Consider the following 24,143-nt stretch of genomic DNA (forward strand, 5'->3'; position numbering starts at 1 on the left):
AAAACTGTACTCTACAATATTTTTTCATTTTTTGCGCACACTTTTGATGTATACTAGTGTTCTACAAAAAGTAATTTAGTAGACGAAAAATACTGTACAATGATAATTAAGACGGGAACTGAAAACAAACAGCAATAAAATATGGTTAGCACATCTTGTCCCGTATCTTATAAAACCGTAGAAGAATTAGTGAATTCCGCGCGTTTTTATCAACTTCATTCACAATTTTTGCTTTCACTGATGGAGGTTTTTTGTGCAATAACAGTATGCGATGACGTACGAACGCTAAATAACATCATGAGATGTGGTTATTTTTGCTTTACTTCCCCCCCCCCCCCCCCTCCAAACCACAAAAGAAGAAGCAGGCTGTACAAATGCACCATAGGTGCAAAACAAGGTAGTATTCCAACAACAGTAATATTTATTAAAAACATAGGAAACGTAATTGATGCTCTTCGCCGAGTATTGTTTAAATGAGGTCTCTCATCCATGACGTTGTACAAAGTCTTTTCAAATACTACGAACATTTTTTTTTTAATTTCACAGGAATTAAATACTCAAACGCAACCTACTTATGATCATGACGATACACGAGTATGCGAACTTCTGTTTTACGACGTACTAGTGAACTATTTTCCATAAACACCTTTCTCGTGCTCAGGCGTGACAAGGAATGAAGACATCATGCGCATTTTTAAACAGGGTCAAATTAAATCTCTAGCGGTTTTGCGGTGAGCTGCGTTTATAAAGATCTGATTACAAATTCAAGTTAGATCCAGTACTAAAAACAAAAACTCTACGTCCCCCGCGTAAAATGGCGACAATAATGTACAGTGACTCTTGTGGAACCAATTAACGAACGAATATCAATAGCGAATGATGACTGGTGGTGAAATAGGAATATATAATTTGTGTGTGTGTGTGTGTGTGTGTGTGTGTGTGTGTGTGTTTTTTACACGTCTCATCCTAATCCATTGGATCGATTCTAAGCAAACTTGGTTCACATATCACCTACCGTCTGGAAATCAATCTCTGTGGGGCTAAAAACCACCTACCTATTAAAGGTGTTGGGGTGGAGGTGAAAAATAAGTGTAGCCCACGACGTGCGAATTCCCAGAATTTATTCATCCAGTAATTGAGAATGAGAGCACTTTGCGATCTGCAACGAAATTTACACACAATTTCAGATATTTAAGAACTTTTTCTCGCTAACAAACCCCACAAAATGACGAAAGGAGAAAAATTTCTCTCTTACTATATTTTCGCCGTTCATGCAGTGGACTGTTTCATGAGGCACGACGTTTTAATTTACTACTTCTTTACCACTAACTCTATTCGCGACATATTTCAGTACAGTATCCACACTTAGCACTGGATTTACTTGCAAAATTATATCATTGTATTTATTCCAGTAGTTTCTGCTCTGTCGCAAATGACGTCTTAAGCACCGAGCTGTGTGAAAATGAAACTCCACGGCGAAATTCGGTGAAATATGTTTACAAATCCGTGTGACATATTTCAAATATATATGACAGGTTTATGCGCGTACTGGTGCAAAGCCGCGGGTAAAATGTTCCACGTAAACATCTGGATCGATTTCAACCGAATTTGGTGTATGTATCAGTTACTATCTGGAAAGACACACTACCCTCCTAATGGAGTGAGGCTGGGGGTGGTAACGTGGAGAAAGAAATGGGAGGAAGAGACAGAGAGACAGAGGGGGAGATCGACAGATTGAGGGGGAAGCAGGAGATAGAGAGAAGACTGGAATAAATATAATCCGACAACGCTGGGTACTCAGTAAATGTGACCATAAAAGGCATATAACTCTCCGTTATACTTTAACTGTGGATTCCAATTGTTATCCATCCGCCGCCCTCTGCGTCCTGAGACTTTGTAAGATTTATTTTGAAACGCCACGTTACGTATGAACTTCACTTTCGTAATATGCTCAGCATGTATGCATCACACGATCCCAAAACAATTTCTTCGGCAAACATGTGCATCCTCCTTACCAACAATGTCGGTTTTCGTCGGTTTTCTAAGGTGTACCACTTATTCCCATGAATGTTCATCAATCGAAGGCATAAAATTCTTATTTGTATCCGTTTGTAACGAAAAACAGTAGATACGTACATGAAGGTTTTGTCATTCCCAAGCGTCTCTTACTGATTGGCTAGCAGATACGGCAATTCGTAGATGGCTTAATCGAATCTATGGGACGCTGTAACATCAGTCCCCGTCCAGTGCTGCCGATGGAGACATATATTGGGGTGATGCGGATGATACAGCAGCTAGCAACTGGAAATAGTTGTCGTTGGCTCTTCTCTTTGGCTCTCTTCTGCACGACGATACACGTTGCCCCACAAGTTTTACTGTCCTGAATGTGAATAATGTTCGAGGTCACTGATGTACGCAGTCTCGACGAAACTGTGCTACTCTCTGTTTCTGAAACATGGAATTACACGATCTATAAATAAAAAATATTTTACATCTCGTAGGTGCGCCTGCTAGTGTAGTGGGTTGAAGCTCACAATTTAAATAATGAAAACTGCACCAGTTACCTATTTTTTGATGTTTTGCACAACGCATTTCGAGAATTTATTCTCATTTTCAAGTGCATTTGTGCAGTTCCTTACATGAATATGTCGATGACGGTTGCATGTGTGATTTTCTGCCTCTCTTGCGGTTTTTTGACGTTAGACTGCAATCGTAAAATCGGACAATCTAATATGATGAACGAAATTAAGGGTTGAAATTCGTTGACACTAGCTCTTAGCATTCAAATTATTTTGAAGTCAAGCGGTTTGCACGTAAGTTCATCATTTACGTTCTGTTAGCAAGCTATTACCGCAACTTCTCTGAAAGTTTTCCTTTTTCCACAGTCATCGCACTTCAGAAGCTATTTTCTTTAACCCATTTTCCCTTATCCATTTATCAGCACTGCATTATAAAGAAAAAGTACACGGTGTCCAATGTATTTGACAAAGTTGTCTGTGTCATTTACGTAAATTCTTCTGAGACAAATACCTTTTTGAATGGCCATCTCTTTTGTCTCTCTCATCCTCACACTGTTTCCGTAGTTCCTCTTACACTGTACTTTTATTCACAGCGCCAAGTTCATATCCTCATGTTTCTCACACTATCAGTCCATATACCTGTTGCTAACAAAGCTGTAGCTTAAAACTGTGCTTCGGTGGACTGCATTATTCTTTCGATGTTGAACTTCTCCGCTTCCACTCAACGACATAAAAACACACTTATTTTTTCCTTCTCTTTTTCATGTCTTACTGTCACTAGTTTTACACGCCCGGTATAGCAGCCAGTGGTGTCTTGGAGGATGCCTTGCTCACGCAAATTTCTACGTCTGCTTCCACCGTCTTTTAAAGAAGTTTCGTTTTAATTCAGTCGTAAAAAATCCTCTTGTTTTCGGAGTGAGCATCGTTGCCGGGTGCCATTAGCTTTATTTTACTGCGTAGATATAACTCAAGGCACTTACAATGGCACTAAATACGCGCCTCGTTGTCGACAATAGATTCTGATTTTTCGAGAAAGTTTATTACGGAATTCACAATTGGTCAAGTATGTTAAACGTATGCAGGAGTCCTTTTCCCCTACTGAAAAAATATCGTAATGTTGACGTATTCGGAAAATGACAGTTCTAGGTATTAATAGCTCATAACAGATTGCAATTAAAAGCAATAATTCTGGAAGTAATGTATGGCACACTTGCTCGTACTGCTGACATACTGCAAGCTAAGTAACATACGGAGAGGATTAGGTGCTGTATTGGTGATTTTGAGAATACAGCGTTGGGCAACCCAAGAACTGTGAATTATATTATTCTAGCCTGCAATACATACGCATTTTCATACAGCAAATTTTATTTAGTAAGCCAGACACTGTTGTTTTAGATTCAAACATTAGAGCGCACATTAACTAAGCTTATACTTTTATCATCTACGAACTGTGTTTCTCTTGCATCAAACATGCATCTGATACAATAGCATAACTTATTTCAATTCATAAAAATGCGTATTAAAGTAGTGAGAGACAAAAATATTTACTCACTGTCAAAAATGTGTAAATGGACGTCACTCAGGTAAGTTTCTATAATACTCCTCAAAAAGGAAAGTGCCTGATAATAAACTGAAGCCTAATGCGTATGGAGACCATAAACGGCATTTAGTCCGTTACATATACGTCTGCATGTGTACACTGGAAGCCAATGTAAAGAGCATGGTGGAGAGTACTTCACACTAATTTTTTTTTTCTTTCCTATTCCATTCACGCCTTCAGCACGTTGCCTTTGTATGTGACCTAATTTCTCTCTTCTCATTCTGAATGACACCTACACAGCAAGGAGAATTCCATTTTCAAAGGATTCCCACTGTTCCACTTTCATTTGGACTACATAGGCCTGTTACGATCCCAACAGAGTATCTCTGAATTCTTTCGACGTTTGTTGTCATACCTACTTGATAAGGGACTGCTGCTATAATCGGTCGCATTACAGTTTGGTATGCGATGTTCCTTACAGATACACTATTTTCCCAGAACCCTGACAACAAACCAATTTTTCCATTTCCCTTCACAAATACTGGTCATTCGAAACGTTGAAAATCGTTTAATTCATCGTCAAATACAGGGCTACTACAAATGATTGAAGCGATTTCACAAATTCACTGTAGCTCCATTCATTGACGTATGGTCACGACACACTACAGATACGTAGAAAAACTCAAACTTTTGTTCGGCTGAAGCCGCAATACAGGTTTCTGCCGCCAGAGCGCTCGAGAGCGCATTGAGACAAAATGGCGACAGGAGCCGAGAAAGCGTATGTCGTGCTTGAAATGCACTCACATCAGTCAGTCATAACAATGCAACGACACTTCAGGACGAAGTTCAACAAAGATCCACCAACTGCTAACTCCATTCGGCGATGGTATGCGCAGTTTAAAGCTTCTGGATGCCTCTGTAAGGGGAAATCAACGGGTCGGCCTGCAGTGAGCGAAGAAACGGTTGAACGCGTGCGGGCAAGTTTCACGCGTAGCCCGCGGAAGTCGACGAATAAAGCAAGCAGGGAGCTAAACGAACCATAGGATGGTGCTCCACCGCACTTCCATCATGATGTTCGGCATTTCTTAAACAGGAGATTGGAAAACCGATGGATCGGTCGTGGTGGAAATCATGATCAGCAATTCATGTCATGGCCTCCACGCTCTCCCGACTTAACCCCATGCGATTTCTTTCTGTGGGGTTATGTGAAAGATTCAGTGTTTAAACCTCCTCTACCAAGAAACGTGCCAGAACTGCGAGCTCGCATCAACGATGCTTTCGAACTCATTGATGGGGACATGCTGCGCCGAGTGTGGGAGGAACTTGATTATCGGCTTGATGTCTGCCGAATCACTAAAGGGGCACATATCGAACATTTGTGAATGCCTAAAAAAACTTTTTGAGTTTTTGTATGTGTGTGCAAAGCATTGTGAAAATACCTCAAATAATAAAGTTATTGTAGAGCTGTGAAATCGCTTCAATCATTTGTAATAACCCTGTACACTTACGAAAAAAATCGCAACAGAAAGGAGGAGTTGTCCGACTTGAACCGAAGCTGATAGGCATGTTTCTGCAGCTGAAAGATGTCTATTCGAATTTCCCACCACTATGAGGATGCGAATCAGGTTTGCTTTAAATACATGCTGTAAGGTTTTCTTTAAATACATGCTGTAACGCTCATGAGCACTAGTTACCTTTCAGATTGGACGTGGTGCGTTGTCCTTGGTCAAGAATGCATTTAAGGCGTCAAAGACGACATCATCAACACCTCACTGAATTTGAACGAGGTCGTGGAATAGGACTACGAGAAGCTGGATGGTAGAAATGTAGCCACTGTACATGACTTTTGGCAGCGGCGGTCACGCGAATGTACGTTGGGAAAGATGACAGGGATACGGACGGCTGCATGGCGTTACCGAAAGGGAAGACCATCGTGTTCGGCGTATGGTTCTGGCGTATTGTATTGCATATGCAGCAGTGAGCAGCAATTGGCACCACAGTGACACAACGAACTGTTACAAATCGGCTACTTCGAGAATAGCTCCGAGCCAGACGCTTTTAGCGTGCACTCCACTGACCCCAACCACCGCCATTTGGGACTTCAGTGGTGCAAGTGAGACCTCACTGGAGGGTAGGGTGAAGGTCTGTTATGATTTCTTGCGAAACCTGACTCTCCCTCGGTGCCAAAGATGGCCTTATGTTGGTTAGGAGGAGGCCACTTGTCGGCCTGCAACCAATCTGTCTGTATGATTTACGCACTGGACCTACACTTGAGGTTATAGTCTGGGGTACAACTTCGTATGACAAGAGAGGCACTCTCGTCGTTATTTCACGCACCCTGACTTCAAATCTGTACGTCAGTCTGGCGATTCGACCTGTTGTGCTGCCATTCGTGAACAGCATTCTAGGGGATTTTTTCCCAACAGGATAACCCTCGGGCACATAGCGCTGTTGTAAACCAACATGTTCTGCAGAGTGTCGACATGTTGCCTTGGCCTGCTCGATTATCAGATCTGTCTCCAATCGAGGACATATGGGACATCATCTTACGACGACATCAACGCCATCTCTTTTTTTTTTCTTTTGGTCATCAGTCTACTGACTGGTTTGATGCGGCCCGCCACGAATTCCTTTCCTGTGCTAACCTCTTCATCTCAGAGTAGCACTTGCAACCTACGTCCTCAATTATTTGCTTGACGTATTCCAATCTCTGTCTTCCTCTACAGTTTTTGCCCTCTACAGCTCCCTCTAGTACCATGGAAGTCATTCTCTCATGTCTTAGCAGATGTCCTATCATCCTGTCTCTTCTCCTTATCAGTGTTTTCCACATATTCCTTTCCTCTCCGATTCTGCGTAGAACCTCCTCATTCTTTACCTTATCAATCCACCTAATTTTCAACATTCGTCTATAGCACCACATCTCAAATGCTTCGATTCTCTTCTGTTCCGGTTTTCCCGTAGTCCATGTTTCACTATCATACAATGCTGTACTCCGGCGTACATCCTCAGAAATTTCTTCCTCAAATTAAGGCCGGTATTTGATATTAGTAGACTTCTCTTGGCCAGAAATGCCTTTTTTGCCATTGCGAGTCTGCTTTTGATGTCCTCCTTGCTCCGTCCGTCATTGGTTATTTTACTGCCCAAGTAGCAGAATTCCTTAACTTCATTGACTTCGTGACCATCAATCCTGATGTTAAGTTTCTCGCTGTTCTCATTTCTACTACTTCTCATTACCTTCGCCTTTCTCCGATTTACTCTCAAACCATACTGTGTACTCATTAGACTGTTCATTCCGTTCAGCAGATCATTTAATTCTTCTTCACTTTCACTCAGGATAGCATTGTCATCAGCGAATCGTATCATTGATATCCTTTCACCTTGTATTTTAATTCCACTGCTGAACCTTTCTTTTATTTCCATCATTGCTTCCTCGATGTACAGATTGAAGAGTAGGGGCGAAAGGCTGCAGCCTTGTCTTACACCCTTCTTAATACGAGCACTTCGTTCTTGATCGTCCACTCTTATTATTCCCTCTTGGTTGTTGTACATATTGTATATGACACGTCTCTCCCTATAGCTTACCCCTGCTTTTTTCAGCATCTCGAACAGCTTGCACCATTTTATATTGTCGAACGCTTTTTCCAAGTCGACAAATCCTATGAAAGTGTCTTGATTTTTCTTTAGCCTTGTTTCCATTATTAGCCATCTACAAACAGCATTAACCGTTCCTGTATTGACCGACCAAGTGCAACAGGCGTGGAACTCCATCCCAGAAATTGACATCTGGCACCTATACAACAAAATGCTTGCAGCTCGACTTGCATTGAACATTCTGGCGGTTACAACGATTATTAATGTACCAGCATTGCATATTTCCAATGGCTTACCTCGCGCTTACATTAACCTGTGATCTTGCAATGTTTTCACTAAAATATGTTAACTAGACAAATTTATACCCAAAATTTCATTGCTCTACATTAATTATTCTTTTGGTGCTGGGACTTTTTTTTCGTCGGTGTACTTGTACTACGGTGTGTGTTCAAGACATTCACCACTGATCTTGTAATCAGATAGTATCGGGTTCTTTCTCTTTGTTACAGCCGTTATCTGACATCCATTCACTTTTAAAGGGAGCTGTCATTCATTACACCAAGTGTAAATTTGTGGTGAATCATTACACACACACACACACACACACACACACACACACACACACACACACCATTCGCCGAGCACTATACAGTACTACGTTCTATTCATCAGCAATTTGCTCATGAAATCCACCTCAAAATGATGATTATAATACAGTTCAAACAACTGTGGTTCGACAGGTACGCGATAATAAAAATTTGCGATCTGATTCATCCTCCTAAATTCATACATAGTGCGAAGAGGCAGCACACAATCACATCGCGAGCACCCTCCAGGAGGCGATCCCCACTCGTACGTGCGCAGGACGCGCCCAAGACGCCAGCAAGATTCCAGCCCAGCCTAGAGGTCGCCGACCAATGACGAGGTAATTCACGCACTCGGGCGCCGCATTGTATGTTAATGCGGCGACCCGACCATTCGCGATTCCATTTGTTTCCACGGTTCACCAAAGGGGCCTCTGCCGTGCATTCACATAAGGCTTCGCCAGTGCGGCGACGACCGCACGTGCAGTAGCATTAGCGCTCGCCGGTTTCTTTTCACATGAAACTGTGTTGGATGCACATGTACCCATTCGAATAAGAACGTGCTACTCACCTCTATACTAAAATATCCTCGATCTACGTAGTCGCCTAGGAAGAGGTATTTTGTTGAGGCAGGTGGGCCGCCCACCTCGAAAAGTTTCATCAGGTCGTAGAACTGTCCGTGGATATCTCCGCAGACTGTAAGGAAAGAAAAATTCATAATTATAATCATATGCGTAACTAACATAACTGAAGTGAATATACGTACCTGTGAGAATAATACGCTAAAAGGCACACCTTTCCTGGCCAAGGTGAAAACACCGCTTTAGTTCTAGATTGGAGTGGAAGGCTTTAATAATTCAAAAGGCGAAATGAAGTAAAACAGGGACAGTCGTAGTTGTAGAGGGGTTAAGAACGATTCCCCATTTTCATAATGCACATTCAAAGAAACTGTATTAGCCGATGCAAGAATTTACAATAATTAACGTTCCATAAAGGCAAAAACGTGCGTCAGGAAAGTTATAGTTACAAAGAAAATGATTATAGGATCTGAAAAGTTTATTAAGTTCTTGAAAGCCAAAATACAGAGATTGGCGAAATGGCTAATTATCAAAATACAATAGTCGATACCGGAAAAATTCGGCACCAAATAAATAACGTACTACAGCTGACTGTAAACATAAACCAGTACTTAGTGATCTAGCGGTAAATCGCGTGCCTGGATATCGACACGACGCGGGATCTAATCGCGGTCTGACCGCGTATTTTTTCACTGTGGGCTTTAACGTAGCCTTCACCTGTCAACGATGCATTAGCCACAAATTAGACGTGGTCTGTATTCGTATTCCACGTTAAACTGTATGTGCCCTTTCCCTGGTTAGATAACTGGGGTAAAGTGGTGTAAAACTGAAATACATGCATCACGCTACCATTGAGCCACAAATAATAATAATAATAATAATAATAATAATAATAATAATAATAATAATAATAATAATAATAATCATCATCATCATCTTAGTCTAACCTCGCACAGAGTACAGAACCTCGTCAACAGAATCGGAACATATTTTCATAGAAACATAAATAACTCCTGTCTTATATAAAGTAGTCTGCAACGCAAGAACACGTAAAAACAATTCGGCTATAAACATTAACGATCTGCGGAATGGTAGAAGCAATAATAAAAATGTTTAGGAAAATTCAACGCTTTCTTTTGTTTTACTGTTTAAATTATAATTTTAGTGACATGACTGCAAAGCCATAACAAACTGCTTAAAATTATTTTTATACTAGATATTTTTTCCGTACTAATATGACATATTGTACTTCCTGCACTATTTGATGGTGTTATTTCACCTGTAATAATGAACGATTCGGTTCCAGATGTGTTGTTCATATTTTCAGATGTACTGGTATTGTGTCAACATAGACTATAAAATTGTTATTACGAACCAGACATATTATACTAGCGAGCCTCCTCTGCTTCGCACAGGTAGCACTAACAAAGGGGCTGTAAGAGCTTCCCCTAAGCGATTAGATTAATATTGAGAGGGTGCTTAGGGCACGACTAGGATTTCAAAGTAAACAGGAAGACGCAACTCTGAACGGTTTTCACGAGTTTGAATATCTTTGGCGTGCATATACAGGGTGTACAAAAAGTGCGGGACCACTTTCGATTATTTATTGCAAAAGAACTAAACATTGTACAGATGTCATACATATTGCATTTTGAAGAGAAACTCTGAAAGTTGTTTTTTTAACAGACATTCGATATGCGAACCATGAGTGACCCGGCAGACGTCATTATGCCAATCGAATTCTTTCCATATCCGTCCCAGCATGGCATCATCGACTGTGGAAGTAGCTTCCCGTATTCTCTCCCAGAGCTCTGCGACCTCACATGATAGAGGCGGTACATACACCAGATCTTTGTCCCCACAGAGAAAAAGTCACGCGGAGTGGGATCTGGTGATCCGAATGGCCATTTCATGAAACTGCTGTCCCCTTCTGTAGCACGGCCGATCCATCGATGCGCCATCTCCTCGTTCAGGTAACTCACGAACTTCACGATGAAAATGGGTTGGAGCCCCATCCTGCTGAAAGATGAACGGAGAGTCCGATTGCATTTGAGGCATCAGCCATTGCTGCAACATGTCCAAGTAGGAATATCCAGTGCTCTCGGTGAAGAAGAATGGCCCGTACAGTTATCGACGTGACAAAAAAAAAAAAGTTATGTGAATCGAACCTCAGTGCCGGTACTCTTTCTTTTTTTTCCACGTGGTTCTACTAACAGACATGCGTGACAGGACACGAAATTGAATGATAACCGAGAACCGTATACGAATGTACACAGTGTTTGTCTTGCAATACACACACTGAAAAACCAGGCAGATGAAAAATTTTGCCATTCGTTACAAGTGATGTATGTTGCAGTAATTATTGCTTTCCATGTTTCCATTATCAGCGTCATCGTGATTCATGCATTGTTCCGCAGGTTACACATTGTACTTCTCACAACTATACTGACTTGACAAACTTCTTGTGTATCCTTTTTTGATTTCTAATTTGCTTACCAATTGTTTTTCTTTTTTCAGGACTAGAATGATGAAAATCGTAAATGAATAATTAAATAATGATACTCCGGACAGTCATAATAAACCTTTTGTTAGAATTGTAAATGAAATAAAAGCAAAGAAGTGGCGACTGGAAGATCAGATCAAAACATCTCGCACTTTCGAAAGTATGTGCTTTCTCGCTCGGCTCCTGATTCCTTTAATACTAACGATCATAGGCAGTATATAAGTATGTGTGAAATTTTGGAACTCCATTTCTTTGAAAACGGTTGAGGGTTGCGTCTTCCTGTTTACATACACTGAAGTCCTAGTCCTGCCCTACATATCTTGTCAATATAAATGAAATCGGTGATGGGAAGTTCATACGGTCCTCTACTAGCAAGTAAACACCTAAGAACGGACCACTTATCTGGCGTAGTGGCAATAATGCAGACAATAATGCAGACAAACTTTCCTCGTGAATCGGTCTATTAGTGAAAATCCTAACAAAATCCCTATAGTAGTGCCTGAGATTAGCCTTCACATACAGAAATCCTTAAACAGTCAAGCACTCATATCTACGTCAGATATGAAATAGGGTGATACATCGGCATTGCAACGGAAGTCTTTCCACATACCAGTTACAGCATGTTACTGCTGTGTCTATTCTTGTTATTCTTCCTTCTTTTAGGTGTAATCCACAGCTACTACTTTGTATCAGCTGGACACCGTCTTCATCATAGACTGTACCAACATCCACATGAGATGAGACATTTAAATGTGGCATCATATCACAAATATTATCTTAAGTTATATTGCTTGTGGTCTGCAACATAATACATAATTGTCAACATACTATTCCTTTTATCTCTTAAGATTTGACGTCTTGTGGCTCTCGAAAGCACTTAAATGCAGCAAAGTGTGACCATGATAAAATAAAGCTTCGAAGCACAATGCTTACTTCCCACCCATGTGGGGGAAAAGCACATTACTAAATTAAAGAGGAGATGAATCAGTTTGCAGAGTTAAATTCTACACCACAGATAAAAGAGTGGTGGAAAAACTTTCTGCAACGTAGTGGATGACGGCGACGACGAAATGGAAGGCGCACTACCTATTTCAGGAATTTATTGTCACACTGCATTTACTATAACAAAACATAGGAAAGCTAAGCCCTCCGTTACGATCACCTTTAAGTATTCTGGTCTGAGGGAAGCACTATTTCGTAACGTTCTTTGCTGAAGGGTGTAACCATGGATGCCGGCCGCTGTGACCGAGCGGTTTTAGGCGCTTCAGTCCGGAACCGCGCTGCTGCTACGGTCGCAGGTTAGTACTTCATTTGCCAACATACTGAATCATTACTCGGCTGGCCTTATACCTTATCTTCAGCAACTCGGCATACTCGTCGGATTTGTCAGTGTTAATTGTACAGGGTGGACGGCAGTTATTCTTGCCGAAACCTGAACAAGTATATGCATTAACAGACAGCATTCCAAAAATAGCGTATGAAGAGTGCTGGGGACACAACGTAACAGCAATGCCTATAGGCAACGTAACAACACTCTCCAGATGGTGGACAGAGACACCCACAGTGACAGCAACAACAGTGACACTGGTGAGGACGAGGATGACGAGGAGATGTAACAGTACATAATATACATAGAGTTATGAAGCAGACATAACACGCCAAAATGTAGTGGCAAACAGTATGCAACAGTCAAATGATAGTTAGGGATAGCGAATATTAGAGTAAATGTAGTTGAAGGTGCTGGCTATCTAGCAAAGAAAGCATCCTATGTTGTACATGAATGAATATCTAACGTTAGTGCGCAGGATTAGTAATACCATTTTTCTACTACTAACTACAAACTATTGTGTTGTGGCTGGCGGTCAACAGCTCTAAGAAATCAATCCGAGAAATTTACCCTCAATGATAGCCGGTGATGGTACTAACAAATCTCTATCCTATCATCGTTTTACATTCTACTTAAAACAACCAAATTTTATTTATTTTTCAACCTTAAATTATTTGGTTATTTTTTTAAGTATATATTCCGAGTCAAATATTGAAGACAAAAAAAATATGACCAACGAGAACTGTAATAAGTATGAACTGTTTTAAACTATTGGATAAAAGGTCTTTAACTTTGCAATAAATAAATACATAAATAAAAGTAAGTTTCCTACCCCTCTCCACGGGACGAGAGTTGTGTACGCCATTTCTTTGCCTAGAATGGCATACATGTGAAAGTATGACAACGTTTTCGAAATGTTTACGAATCGTTGAACTGAGTCGGAATGGGGCACTAGCCCGGAGTTCACCTAGTCTATTGGGAAACCGCATAATAATTACATCGGCCTAGTCGTTAATCCGCCGAGTGGATTCGATACGGAGCCAGCGATCCTCCTTGAGTCCCGGAAGCGGCGTGATAAAGCGCCCGAATTATCCAGGTGGGTTCTGGTTAAGGGAATCCATATGAAAAACACAGTATACGACGAATTCAATTCCTTGGCAGACTGTCTATGTCACACAAGTGCACAACTGCCAAATCTTGCTTCGGTCTCAGCAATCAACGTCAGTGGACCGAAGAAATGGAGGGGCACGTACTGAACGCCTTGCCCGGTTGCGGTAACGACGCAGCTTGGCGGTTGAAGCTCTTGGTAGTATTCATCTGGGTCGTAAAACTCTGAAATTTGATTTTTCGAAAACAATGGAGAAGCGTAGCGTACCATACCACCATTATTTACAGCTGAGTATGTGCTATGATCGTACGAAAGCTGAGCAAAACCGGTGACTGGAAGTGTGTTGTTTCCCTTGTAAGTACAAGAGATCTACCACAGCTCCGTGTGGCAGGCAGGCACGATGACAGCTGAACCACGCACACATGAAAACTCGGGATCTGTGTGTTCTGGTACAGAGGAAGACTGGCCACGCCTTCTTGCCTTCGTAGGTGGACAGGGAAGCAGGGCGTATTTTGCTGTGGACGCTGAACAACAGCCGCCTGGGGCCGCAGGCAGCCGTGACGGCGCGGCTAAGTGACGCCCGTTGCCGCACGAGCGAGCGTGTCAGCCGAGCCACGCTTGTTTTTCGTTTTTGCCTGCGCAGTTTGCGGCGCCGAAGCGTGCCGCTGCTAAATCAATTGTAATTAGCTGGGTAGGCGGCTTGCTTGACAGGCGAAGCGCGGCAGCCGCGCCGGGGACAGCCTCACAGCCGACGGGCTGACAGAGCGTGGCACTGGGCAGCGAGGGCGCAACAAGATCACTGACACTACAAACAGTGTCTGCACAGATGACGTAACATTCCATCTATTTGTTTCGCGTAGTGTAGCCTTTCTCTAAAAAGGAACAAAATGTTTTGTTAACAATTTTCGATCTTCTCATTATAGCCATTGTACTCAATTTAGTTTGCTCGTTACAATGGGATAAACTTTCAGCAGATTGTATTAAAACCTATTACAGCAGTTGTCGAAAAGCACGGCCTCCAGAAACGTAAAACAACTACAATCTGAGGAATATGAGTCCACTCCTTAGAGTTTCCGCCTCGGTCTCATCATTGTTATGAAAAATTTAGTCACTTACTCCAGAGAAAAACTACAAGTTGCCACTAATTATTTCTTACTTGTGAATATACACCGAGGCGACAAAAGACATGTGACAGCGATGTGCACATGTATAGAAGGCGATAGTATCGCTTACAGAAGGTATACATTGGTGGAGCTGTCATTTGTACTCAAGTCATTCATGTGAAAAGATTTCTGACGTGATTGTGGCCACATGGCGGAAACTGACAGACTTTGAACGCGGAATGGTAGTTTGAGCTACGCCCGTGGGACAGTCCATTTCGGTGATCGTTAGGAAATTCAGTCGTCTGAGATCCACAATTCCAAGTGTATGCCGAGAACACCAAATTTCAGCCATTACCTCCCACCACGGACAACGCATTGGCCGATGGCCTTCACTTAACGACTGAGAGTGGCAGCGTCAAAGGCAATATACAAGCAACACTGCGTGAAGTAAATCAATGTAAATTTACATTTATCATGTTTTCCCTAAACCGTCTGAGCCAAATGCCGGCACGGTTTCTGTGGAAAGAACGCTCGAGGTTTTTTTCCCCCAACATCTTAAGCTCCATCTGTAACGAGCACTTCATCAACGGAACGTAGTATCGTAATTTCGTCTTTTTAAAAACCTTTGTTGCTTTGCCTCTTCAAGGTCGCTGTTTAGTAGTTTTTCTAACGTTTCGCCAGCACTAGTGGCTAGCGCTGCCAGAGATTCAACCTCTACTCCGGCATTATTAATTTTGGGTAGTTCTTCGACAATGCTAGCTATTCGTATGGCGAAACGTAAAAAAATACCTAAACGATGGTCTGGATAAGATCCCGACACGCACGTCTGCAAGTGACTCGTCAAGCAGTGCCTGTGAAGCCTCAACAATTTGACACAAATTTGATGAGAAGGGAGTGTGACGGGGTTGTAGCCTATCCGACGACATTTAATCTGTACCTTGAGCGAACAGTAACGGAAACCAAGGAGAAAATTGGAAAGGGAATTACGATTCACAAATAATTATTAAAATTTTGAGATGTGCTGATGACACTGTAATTTTGTCACAGTTGGCAAAAGATTTGCAGCAGCAGTTGAACGAAATCACATTTTGAGGCAACAGGGAACCGTAAATTTGGTAATGGAGGGAAGTGTGTGAGGCTGAAGGGAGAAACTAATACTGCAGAGTGTGACCACGGCTCGATGGCAGTACGCGGGAGCAAATGGACACACACTGAAGTGACAAAGTCACTGGACACCGATTTGCACAAATACAGATGGCGGTAGCATCGCCTACAGAGGGTTTAAAAAGGCAGTGAATTTGTGGAGCCATCGTATGTACTCAGGTGATTCACATGAAAACCTTTCCGACGTGATTATTTCCGCACGACGGGAATTAACAGACTCTGAACACGAAGTAGCAGTTGGAGCTAGACATATGCGATAATCCATTTCGAAAATCGCTACGGAATTCGATATTCCGATATCCACACTGTGAAAAATGTGCCGAAAATATCAAATTTCAGGCATTACCTCTCATCACAGACAACACAATGGGCGACGGCCTTCACTTAACGACCGAGAGCAGCGGCATTTGCATCGAGTTGTCAGTGCTAGCAGACAAGAAACACAGCGTGAAATAACCGCAGAAATCAATGTCGGGCGCACGACAACGTATACGTTAGGACAATGCGATCAAATTTGGGATTAATGGGCTATGGCAGCAGACGACCGACGCGAGTGTCTTTGCTAACAGAACGATATCGCCTACAGTGCCTCTCCTAGGCTGGTGACCATATCCGTTGCACTCACACGCCACGAAGCCATGGACCCAAGTTGTCAATATGGCACTGTGCAAGTTGGTGGTGGTTCCATAATGGTGTGGGCTGCGTTTGCATGGAATGCACAGTGTCCTCTCATAAAATTGAATCGATCATTGAGTGGAAATGGTTTTGTTCGGCCACTTGGAGACCACCGGCAGCCATTCATGGACTTCATGTTACAAACCACGATGGACCACGATGGAATTTTTATGGGTGACCACGCACCATGCCACAATTGTTCGCTATTGGTTTAGAACAACGTTCTGGACAATTCGAGCGAATGATTTGGCCACCCAGATTGCCCGACATGAATCCTACTGATCATTAATGGGACATAATCGAGAGGTCACTTCGTGCACAAAATCCTGCACCGGGAACACTTTCGCAATTGTGGATGACTACAGAGGCAACATGGTTCAGTTTTTCTCTCTGGGACTTCCAACGACTTGTTGAGTCCATGCCCCGTCGAGTTGCTGCACTACGTCGGATAGGAGGGGGTCCTACACTATACTAAAAGGTATCCCGTGACTTTTGTCATATCAGTGTAAGTCACAGTAGTTATCGAAAGATGAAAATGCTTGTACCGGACAGATTAGTGTGGTGAACCACACGAACTTAAGTCGTCAACAACAACAACAACAACAAAGTGATACCGCCCGCCATGAGGCAGCTCACCGTATACTAGTGGTGGGAAATATTATACAGTAAAAGTGGTGAATATTCTTGGTCACCTTAGCCTCTCATCGAGTGTGGATACTTAGCGCTGTTGGTGCTCCTCGGTTTCTCGTCTCTGATTATTTTCTTGAGATTACACTATACTATCCAAACACATGCATAATGAGTTAAGACAAGGAAGGATTTAACGTTCGGTCGACTAACACAAACTCAGACAGAACTATGGGGAAGGAAAATTGGCCATGGCCTCTGCAAATCAACCCTGGCGTTCGCCTTAATACATTTAAGAAACGATGGGAAACAAATCTGGATGGCAGGGTGGGGATTTGAGACCCACTCACGTCGAAAGCGAGCCAAGTGTGTTAACCAATGCACTACTTCCCTTGGACGACACTTGCGAAAAATCGTTCTCAAAACTACACTGGCCATTTGTAACTCAAGTCCGTCGTACTGGTATGCGTACTCTACGAAAAAGTATTTCCTAATCAGATTATGTGAGAAAAGTGGGCCGGCCGGTGTGGTCGTGCGGTTCTAGGCGGTTCAGTCTGGAACCGCGTGACCGCTCCGGTCGCAGGTTCCAATCCTGCCTCGGTCATGGATGTGTGTGATGTCCTTAGGTTAGTTAGGTTTAATTAGTTCTAAGTTCTAGGCGACTGATGACCTCAGAAGTCAAGTCCCACAGTGCTCAGAGCCATTTGAACCATTTTTTTGAGAGAAGTGGAATTATCTCACAATCTCCACGCACATCCACACAGTAAAGTTTTACCAAACTTCACGAACGTTACAGAAAACAAGCTTCACTAGCGATTTACCCATCCTACTACTACTCGGTAGTTGTGACAACATACAGTACAGCACGGGTTTTGTTTCTTTCAACTGAATTTGGACTTACATCGTCAAGTAACTACGAGGACACAACACATTACAAATCATTGTTTCGTAAGAAAGTCAAGGATTGCTAGTCTCTGAAGTGACCGTACTGATCACAGTCAATTAACATATGAATGGAGAGCATAGTTTAATAATTAATAAAATAATCTCGGTTTTCAAGCCGCCTCAAGTGGTTAACTACCCAGCAGCTTTCGGCAGAAGCCACCACTGCCGTTGTCAAGTTGACTGTCGTTTAGATCCCGCTGCCGTGCTTATATAGCCGCGCTGCCGCCAGTGACGTCACTGGTGCTCAGTTACGCACCATGTTGCTATATAGCCACGAATTCAGGAAAAATGCTGCAGGCGATGTAGCTTCTAGCCTACTCCAAAATAAAATCAGTGAAGTTTTTGGCCAGAAGGTGGATTTATAGCGTGAGATTCATTCCTAAGCTACATAGAATAAGAGAAGAGTTATCTGAAACAAGCGGGAGCGACTATCAACGAGTTTACTGGCACTTAAGCTGAGACTCCATACTGTTGCAGGGCTTGAAGTTAAATGCTCAGGAAGAGAACTTGTTTTCCTATTGCAATGGACAATGATTGATTAAGGAACAACAAACTACAAAACACATACTGAACTGCGATTTTTGCTGTCGCTTTTAGCACCATCTACTCAGTGCAGCCCAGTCTGCAATAAAAATACTGCCTACAACTCGCCTACATCTAGAGTTGCGTTTCACAAGCCTTCACTAAACCACATTTTTTAATCCAACCGCGGAAGATACACAGGAAAAATGAATATTAATACACTTCGATACAGAGTCTGTAAGGATCATAGCGATCTCAACAACGTCGTTACTGTGGGGTATGTGACGAGTCGGTTGAGGATTACTGCCGCACCCACCCACTGATACTAATAATTTATGAAGAAACTTATAGGTCTACCTTAAGTCTTCTTTTCAAACCCCATCTCTCTCTCTCTCTCTCTCTCTCTCTCTCTCTCTCTCTCTCTCTCTCTCTCTCTCTCCCCCTCTCCCTCCCCCCTCCCCCCTCCCCCTCCCTCCCTCCACATCCCACCCACTCTTATCTTCTTGTTCAATCTATCGTTAATCTTAATAAGGGTGCCAGACTATTAAGTTTTCAAGAATCGAGGCAGGAAGGTTTTGTAAGGAAGCTTCTTGGATAACGAATTACAACCCACCTTCGAATAAATCCGAGTCTGGCCTCTGCTTTCCTAACAGCAAGATTAACGTGCTTGTTTCGTCTTAAATCTCTCTGGATATACTGTATACTGTTGTAAACGATTCTCGTCCCTGATGAATAGATCGCGTACCCAACCAGAATCCGATATTATTGTTTATAAATTGCACAAGCAAACGATGATGAATGCTGCCTCTATTGGTTTATAGGACGAAACGCTTTTTTTGTGCGTTCGAACTTTAAGGCTTTGATTGCAGCCGGTTGCAAAACAGATTTTAAATACAGCCTGAGTATTCGATAAAATAAGGCTTCCGCGAGAGATATCCGAAAAGCAATTAACTCCGAAATCTGGATTGGTTATCTCGCTTTGATCATGAGTCCGAAATGTGTATAACATCACTTCGTTATTAATACACTAACGTGAACTTCAGCAACTGCATATTCTGCTAATTAGCAAAATTGGCTCATTTTTAACTAGAAATATTTCGTGTTGCAATCACAAATTGAAAAATAAAATGTTTTTAAACTGTCAGTCAAGTGGGATATCTCAAGACTACACACCATCACACACAACCTAATCTATTTTTATGATCTTTTTATATTTTTTGGGTCACAGACGTGTAATAATATTTAATGATATTTTTGCCACTTGACTGTAGAACTTGTTTATTTTGTTTAACTACCATGATTGCGGCTTTAAGCCATTATCAAGGATAACAATTATGGGTATAATTGGACTTCGTTAAGTGAGGCCATGGTCGAGAACCACGGACCATAGGTAGCAGACTGCACGAGACGTCATTTTACTGAAACCAATATGTAAATCACGTGACTCGGGGCACGAAGCCCAGTACGTCATTGCACGTTCATAGTGCATAATTTATGACATTTTTGTTACAGAGCAAATGTTGTGCTTTTCACTAGAAGCGGAAGCAAAGAGCTTCACATATGCTCAGGCAAGTCTTGTTTTGCATCCTGCAGATTAAGTAAACTGACGAAAATCTCAGCAGTGAAAGTGAACTACTTTAAAATAGTTACAGAGATATTTTCATGAGTTGAAAATTAGAGTGTGTGTCGATCCTTAGAAGTGAAACTAGATAAAAGCTGGCGCTTTAAAATGACAGAACGTTAATAGCTAACTCACTACACGAATTCTCTACAATACTTTCTAATATATTACGTCCACTGTTTTGGTATCTGTACTGGATTAAGCAGAAGTCATAACATGGGAACGCTTGTTATTGGAAAAACGGACATTGTGAATATAAACGGATTTCATTTTTTATATAAGCGTAATATAATATTTCATACATGTTATTTAAGAACCGACAGAAAACCAATGGTGCCTGCAAAACCGATAGCTCGTCTTCTACTCCAGTGGAAGCGTTGAATTAAGACTAACAGTGGAACAAACACAGGCATTTACCAAATAACTCTAATTCTGTCGTCGGTGAAAATAACTGTAAATACTTCTCTAACGACCACGTGCAATAACGATAAGCATCGCATCAGTATTAGGAATTTCGGAACAATTAAGTTAACTTTACTAATAGGCAATACGACAAGTCATTTTATTGTTAAAATCTACTTATGCTTGATTTCAGGTATAAATGAAAAAAAAAACTGTCAGATCGACTTTGCATAGCGCGTAATGACAGAGATTCGGCTTGCTGCAACGAGTTCAGCTTACTGTCTAGAGTCACGTGACTTAGATGTTTGTTTCAAACATGAACACGGCAAAGACTGTGTGTGTGTGGGGGGGGGGATCAATGTTGTATATGTCAAGAAGTACTGAACTGGGTGTCCTCGCGTGAATGTAATTACCAATTCAACAAAATATAGGGCAGAAAGGTAGCAAATATGTTTTCCAGCTATAAAACTGGTGAGCCACTGAAGAACACCAATACAGTAGTCAGTGGTGTTCATTCTGTGGCTGAACTACTTTATGGCTGGAAAAGATGTTTGCTATTTGTCTGCCATATATTTCCTTGATTTTGTTCTTATCTACGCGCTGAGACACCCACTTCAATACATTTTGACGATGACTTCACTTCACAGAGTCTCATTATACATAACATTGTTTTAAGTGGTAATGACTTAAGGCCAAATCATGATACTAATATAAAATATCAGTGAAATAACATTCAAACAATCTATATTACTTCGTTTAAAATGGGTGTGGGTAAGAGACAAAATGCAGGAAAGTTAGACGAGCAGAATGTATATTCATTTCTTTTTCCTCCCCCTGCACTGTTTTGTGTCAGTCTGCAAATATAATCTTTCTCCAATAATAACATCACTAGTTGGTTTACATATGCCACTCTGCTAACACCTGCTGTCGATAGAAAGTTGCCTGACGAAGGACAAGAACACGTGAGCATGAGTGACGTATAAATTTGTTTCAACAGTTTCTTCCCACTTCTCATTTCTTTATTAGATAATCTGGAAGGGCAGGCGTTCTACTGACGACAAAAGAATGAAGGGCCTGTTCCCCGCCTACGGCCATCCTCATTGGTTCAGCAGCCTCAATAGTTAATATTTTACCCTCTGTTGTGACAGAACTACTCTTGACTGAATATTCCCAAGAGAAACACTCTGAATAGTGATCGTATCAAGCTAGATATCCATGTGTTGAAAGCTTTCCTGAATGCCACATTGACCTCAGATTTTTAGTAAATGCATTAGATCACGACTGCCGAAAAGAGAAGTACGCAAGATTCTCCCCGTCTGTAACATCTTCCGAAAATCCCAATGGATACTCGCTTTCGTATCAACGACTAAGGCCGTCTAATACCCGCGTTTAAGTAATGTAAAAGTATTCTCGAGATTGACAACCGAGTCGAATGGTTATTAACCCACCAATAGCCCCTTCTTATCGGCTTGATAAAGAAACATTCCAGAACAGACGGCTGGATGATCAAGTTGCAAATGGAGACAACAAATTCGTGAAAGTGAACGAAAGACTGCGTTGGTGGTGAACTGACAGATTATTAACAATAACATTTTCAATTCGATCCCTTACGTTACAACACTCTTAAAATACCGGCATTTTAAGTTGAAATTGGGTATAATTAAATTCTAGAAAAAGTGCTGGTGAAACTATATATTAGAAATACTCTGATCACAGGTGGCGAAGGTTGACAGAGAAGCAGTAACGCACAGATCTGCATAACATTAGCAAATATTAAACGCTCGCTAGTCGACCGGTAAAATATGCAGTGACAAAATTGATTAAGTCGTATGACAGCATTTAAATATTAATATTTTGTAACTGGTTGGTAAACTCCGGGAAATGAATTTTAATGTCCAGTTTCTCATTTGATTTATCATCAGTAATACCCGTTATCGTTCAGAAACCATTTACTTCCTCATTAAATATAGGTTTTGCTGTAATTTACATAAACGTGTCGACATTCTTGTTTTAAAAATATAATGATCTGTATTTAATTTTAGAAATATTGTGAGCGCATGTAACGATGACTAACAGTAAGCTAGCCGAGGAAATAATAACAGCTCTGTGAAGTACGTGGAGTAGAGATTTAGTACGGAAAGGCATTGTCTTGCCAGCAGTTTGCTGCCAGGGTGTCAACAATGACGTGTTCGGAAACCAACGACACGCATCCATGAAATAAACCATGCAGTAAACGGAACAAAAAAAGGGTGTGGTGAAGCCAGTTATAAATTATGTTGCATACTCATGTTCAAACGCTCCATTGCTCTGCATCAACAACAACTCAAATTTCGTATCTACTATAGCATTGAGCTTTTAATGCCAGCTTTCACACACAGGCGTATGAAGCCACTTGCGAACCAGATCATAAGCAGCTCATCTTTATTCCTATTTACTACCAGACGGGTACTGTCTCCGCTATTACAAAATGAGACCAGCTGGTGTGCAAGATATATGAGACGGGCGACACAGCATCAGACTTTGAAAATGATGTAATAATTCCAGTTCCAAAGAAAGCACGCGCTGACAGGTGTGAATATTATCGAAAGAAGAGTTGGTTGACAAACACTATATAAATCGAGGATTATGGATAAATGTAGAAACACGCGAGGCAATACTACTTAACTTCGAAGACGGGTTCACGAAAGGCAAAATACGTTTACTGCTTCTGTGGCCTTGTAGAAACGAAGAAACCTTTTGAAAACGTTCACTGAAATACTCTGCTGAAGGTAACAAGGTACAATATAGGGTGCGCAATGCTGTTTAAACTTTTACAGAAACCAGATGGCGGATGTAAGCGTTAAGGGATGAGAAGGGAGCGAGACAGGGTTGTACCCTATCCCCAATGTTATTCAATAAGAACATTGTGCAAGCAGTAAAGCAAGTTAAAGAACAATGTGGAGACAGAATTAAATTTGAGGGAGAAGAAATAAAAACTTCGAGGTTTGCAGAGAGATTGTAATTCTATCAGAGACAGCAAAGGATTTGGAACAGCACTTGAACATACCGGAGAAAGCCTTGAAAGGAGAATATGATATAAACTTCAACAAAACAAAAACAAAAATAATGGAATGTATTCCAATTAAATTCAGGTGTGCTGAGTGAATTAGATTAGGAAATGAGACATTAAAAGTAGTAGATGAGTTTTACCATTTGGGCAGTAAAATAACTGATGATGGCCTAAGTACAAAGGATATAAAATGTAGACTGGCAATGGGCAACAAAAGAGTTTTCAAGAAGAGGATTTTGTTAACATCGAATGCAGACTTAAGTGTTAGGAAGTCATTTCTGAAGT

The 24,143-nt window shown here is 41.5% G+C and overlaps 1 protein-coding gene across 3 annotated transcripts in view; it reads right to left on the reverse strand.

Annotated features, from left to right (window-relative positions):
• The window catches only part of LOC126457010 (serine/threonine-protein phosphatase 2B catalytic subunit 2-like), an 804,363-nt gene that overhangs the window by 323,149 nt on the left and 457,071 nt on the right, over positions 1–24,143 (reverse strand). For all 3 annotated transcript variants that reach the window (XM_050092980.1, XM_050092981.1, XM_050092979.1), the window contains exon 3: positions 8,806–8,930. In XM_050092980.1, the coding sequence (XP_049948937.1) occupies positions 8,806–8,930 (125 nt within the window). The remainder of the gene's footprint in view (positions 1–8,805; positions 8,931–24,143) is intronic.

The sequence above is a fragment of the Schistocerca serialis genome, chromosome 2 (genome assembly GCF_023864345.2).
Source record: "Schistocerca serialis cubense isolate TAMUIC-IGC-003099 chromosome 2, iqSchSeri2.2, whole genome shotgun sequence".
NCBI classification, from domain to species: domain Eukaryota; kingdom Metazoa; phylum Arthropoda; class Insecta; order Orthoptera; family Acrididae; genus Schistocerca; species Schistocerca serialis.